Source organism: Rhinopithecus bieti, unplaced genomic scaffold (genome assembly GCF_001698545.2).
Source record: "Rhinopithecus bieti isolate Rb0 unplaced genomic scaffold, ASM169854v2 scaffold_68118, whole genome shotgun sequence".
Lineage (NCBI taxonomy): Eukaryota > Metazoa > Chordata > Mammalia > Primates > Cercopithecidae > Rhinopithecus > Rhinopithecus bieti.
The window spans coordinates 144891-148367 of record NW_016825472.1 but is presented as its reverse complement, the minus strand read 5'-3'; the positions used below and the strand labels follow the sequence as shown (position 1 = coordinate 148367).

The 3477-nt window shown below is 37.8% G+C and overlaps 1 protein-coding gene across 1 annotated transcript in view; it reads left to right on the top strand.

The window, feature by feature from the left end:
* The window catches only part of LOC108522676 (serine/threonine-protein kinase PAK 3), a 40859-nt gene that overhangs the window by 10613 nt on the left and 26769 nt on the right, over positions 1 to 3477 (top strand). Inside the window, exons 4-6 of the mRNA XM_017863047.1 lie at positions 880 to 997; positions 2422 to 2521; positions 3023 to 3219. Of these exons, the coding sequence (XP_017718536.1) occupies positions 880 to 997; positions 2422 to 2521; positions 3023 to 3219 (415 nt within the window). The remainder of the gene's footprint in view (positions 1 to 879; positions 998 to 2421; positions 2522 to 3022; positions 3220 to 3477) is intronic.

Below are 3477 nucleotides of genomic sequence, written 5' to 3'. Positions count from 1 at the left end.
AGTGCAGTGGCACAATCTCAGCTCACTGCAACCTCTGCCTCCTAGGTTCAAGCAATTCTCCTGCCTCAGCCTCCCAAGTAACTGGGATTACAGGTGTGTGCCACCACACCCGGCTAATTTTTTGTATTTTAGTAGAGACGGGGTTTTGCCATGTTGGCCAGGCTGGTCTCAAACTCCTGGCCTCAGGTGTCCCACCCACCTTGGTCTCCCAGAGTGCTGGGATTACAGGCGTGAGCCACTCCACCTGGCCACAGATTTTACAGTCTTGATCAGTGTCTCCTGAAGTGTAACTTAGGAACCACCTGCAACAGAGTAACCTAAAGTCATTCTGTGTTTGTAATTTTGCAAAAAATAAAAAATAAAAAAATAAAAAAATGCATTTGCACTTATAAAAAATGCAGAATTCTAGGCTGCTTTCCATAAATAATAAGATGAGGACTGGACTGTGAAGTTTTATTTTTAACAAGTTTTCCAGGTGAATTTTATGGACACCACAGTTTGAACAATACTGAATAGAAAATCTTGCTTCACATTGATATGGGTCTTAGGTCAGGGTGGCAACATTGAGGTCATTCCATTTCCTATAATTCATCTTTCTTGATAAGCAAGGTTTCAGAGAGACCTGATTATACTGCTAAAGTGCCTTCAGATGGTGTCAGGTGATTTGAATAACCTCATGCTCTCTTTGCCTGAATTATAGGGCTCTGATGACCTTTGGCTCCATATTTGATCACTTGGGGTATGCCCCTCAGTACCTTCTGAAAGGTAACAGGCATGGCACAACTCAGAGTTGACTTCTATCAGAACTGAGGCCTGGGAATATCAGAGTCCCCAGTTTTTTAGCGTCATAAGACAAAGTCTTTTCTTTTCTTGTTATAGCTACTTGGTGGGTGATGAACTATGGGTAGTCATGGAATACTTGGCTGGTGGCTCTCTGACTGATGTGGTCACAGAGACCTGCATGGATGAAGGACAGATAGCAGCTGTCTGCAGAGAGGTAAGCAAATAGAGCATTTCCAGCTGAGAAGAACACCAAAATTGGCAGTTCTTCGTTTCTGATTATTCAGAATGTTTATGTCATTAAAGTAACAATAGTAGAACTTTTCCACTGAAAACAATTGGAGAGGCCAACTTCAATTTAAATTCTGTCCTAATAGCACTCCCCAGCATCACCCTCCTGAGCCCCTTGTTTATTTTAGCTGCCTTTTGTGAATCTTTTAGTTCCATTATGTCATTCGTGAGGTGCCATATCTAAACCCACATGCTGTAGTTTCGGTGAACATAGGAAACAGTGATATTGGCATAACACTTCTTTCTAATTTGGGGAAGTTTTTACATGATACTTGTTTTATCTTGCATGTGTAATATGAGCCATGTAAAATAAGTTATATTTTCATCATTTTTAGAAGGGAATTTAAACAAGGTCTTCCCTCAGCCCAGAAAGCAGTTGCTTTCACAGTACAATCTGAACTTCCTTTACAGCCCCCCAGTGGGCCTGACAGTCTGTCTCTTTTCCAGTAAGTGTCATATCCCTAAGGGGTTTCAAACTAAATTAAAGATATGTTATTACATTTATTATGTTGACTATTAAAACACACACACACTTTTTACTGGAGTCTCATCTTAGGCATTATAAGCTATCCCATTTATTTTGGTGAGGTTTTCTATCAACAAAAGTAGGAACTCTGACTCACTGAAACTTGAAAACCAATGATAGAAAAACAAAACTAAGTGATATCAGCTAATCTTTGTTTTTTTTTTTTTAAGTTGTTCACTTAAATTTCTTCCTTCCTTGCTCTCCTCTCATTATCATTTCCCCCACCCCACATATCCACCAAACATATATGTTTTCTATTCACGCCATAAATCAAACTTACTACCCTGAGCCTGTGGTTTCCTTCTTCCAGCATTACACTGCAAAGGCATTTCCAAACAATTGCCTATTACTTCATAGCCTCGGAGTGGTTCCCAAACCTGGCTACCCATTAGAAATAGTTTGGGGCACTTGTTTTAAATGCAGATTCCTGGGTTTCACTCCAGAACTTCTGAATCAAATCATACCATGTACAATGAAGCTTACCACAGCTGTAGAAGACCAAGCTGAATCATCCAAATAACTGGGCCAAAGTATATTAATTGGTTAGTTTGGCTGTATTAAGGATTGGTGCTATTTATCACATTATCATTCTTCATGTCCTAGTCTGATGTGTCAGCCATCATACTTAGCATGTATAATGCTAAGTGGCATCATTGATGTAAATGGTAATGTGACTTTAAAGTGGTGTTGTTAAAGCATTCAGTAATCGATTTCACTGGACAAAATAAAGTTATATCCTTGCCCCAAACTTATCTAGAAATAAAACTTAGTATTAAAAAATTATTTGTGATATAATTAGAACTTTTTTTTTTCTGATTTAATAGTGCCTGCAAGCTTTGGATTTCTTGCACTCAAACCAGGTGATCCATAGAGATATAAAGAGTGACAATATTCTTCTCGGGATGGATGGCTCTGTTAAATTGAGTAGGTATTTTGGTTCAGGTGGTGTTAGAGTATCAGGGAATTTCTGTTCTTTTATTGTGTATCTTAAGAAGATAATGGTTACTGAAAGTGATTTATTTGAAAGAAGTTACAGCCCAGATTGAAGTAAAGAATTTTTCTAACACTGTTCCTGATTATTGTGACCACATTTTTTGGATTTAATATTTCAGAATTTCTAGTGACTTGTGGAATGAATAAATGACAACTACCTAATTAGGAAACTGAAAAATTCTGTAAATTTGAGAAAACAGTGATAAGGAGGAATTAGATTGAAGTCTAGTAAAAATGACATCACATTAGTCAATTATTTCAGACCTTCTTAAAATCAGGACCAGCTGAGACATCAGTTAACAAAAAGGTATGAGCTAGGCAGTTGTGGAAACTCAGTGTGTAACAAAGGAAGATACAGCCATATCTGAAAGTGATATATTGTGAAAAGGAAAATAATTTGGGCTTATTTTAACTGGCTTTTCTTCTCTGCAGCTGACTTTGGGTTCTGTGCCCAGATCACTCCTGAGCAAAGTAAACGAAGCACTATGGTGGGAACCCCATATTGGATGGCACCTGAGGTGGTGACTCGAAAAGCTTATGGTCCGAAAGTTGATATCTGGTCTCTGGGAATTATGGCAATTGAAATGGTGGAAGGTGAACCCCCTTACCTTAATGAAAATCCACTCAGGGTAAGTCAGAAGAGAAGTCAGGTACTTTATTCCCAGCAAAGGGGAAAGGCCAAATATCATTTCTAGCTTCCACTGAAAGTGACCAGAATGGGCTCTTTTCTGAGACCAGTAACATAAAAGCACCAAGTTATATTTTTCAAATTTACTGTAAACTTCTTAAAGTTTATCTTACATTGTCTCAACAGTTTTCCTTTTCTCTTTCTTTCTTCTTTCTTTCTTCTTCTTCTTTTTTTTTTTTTTTTTTTTTTTTTTTTTTTT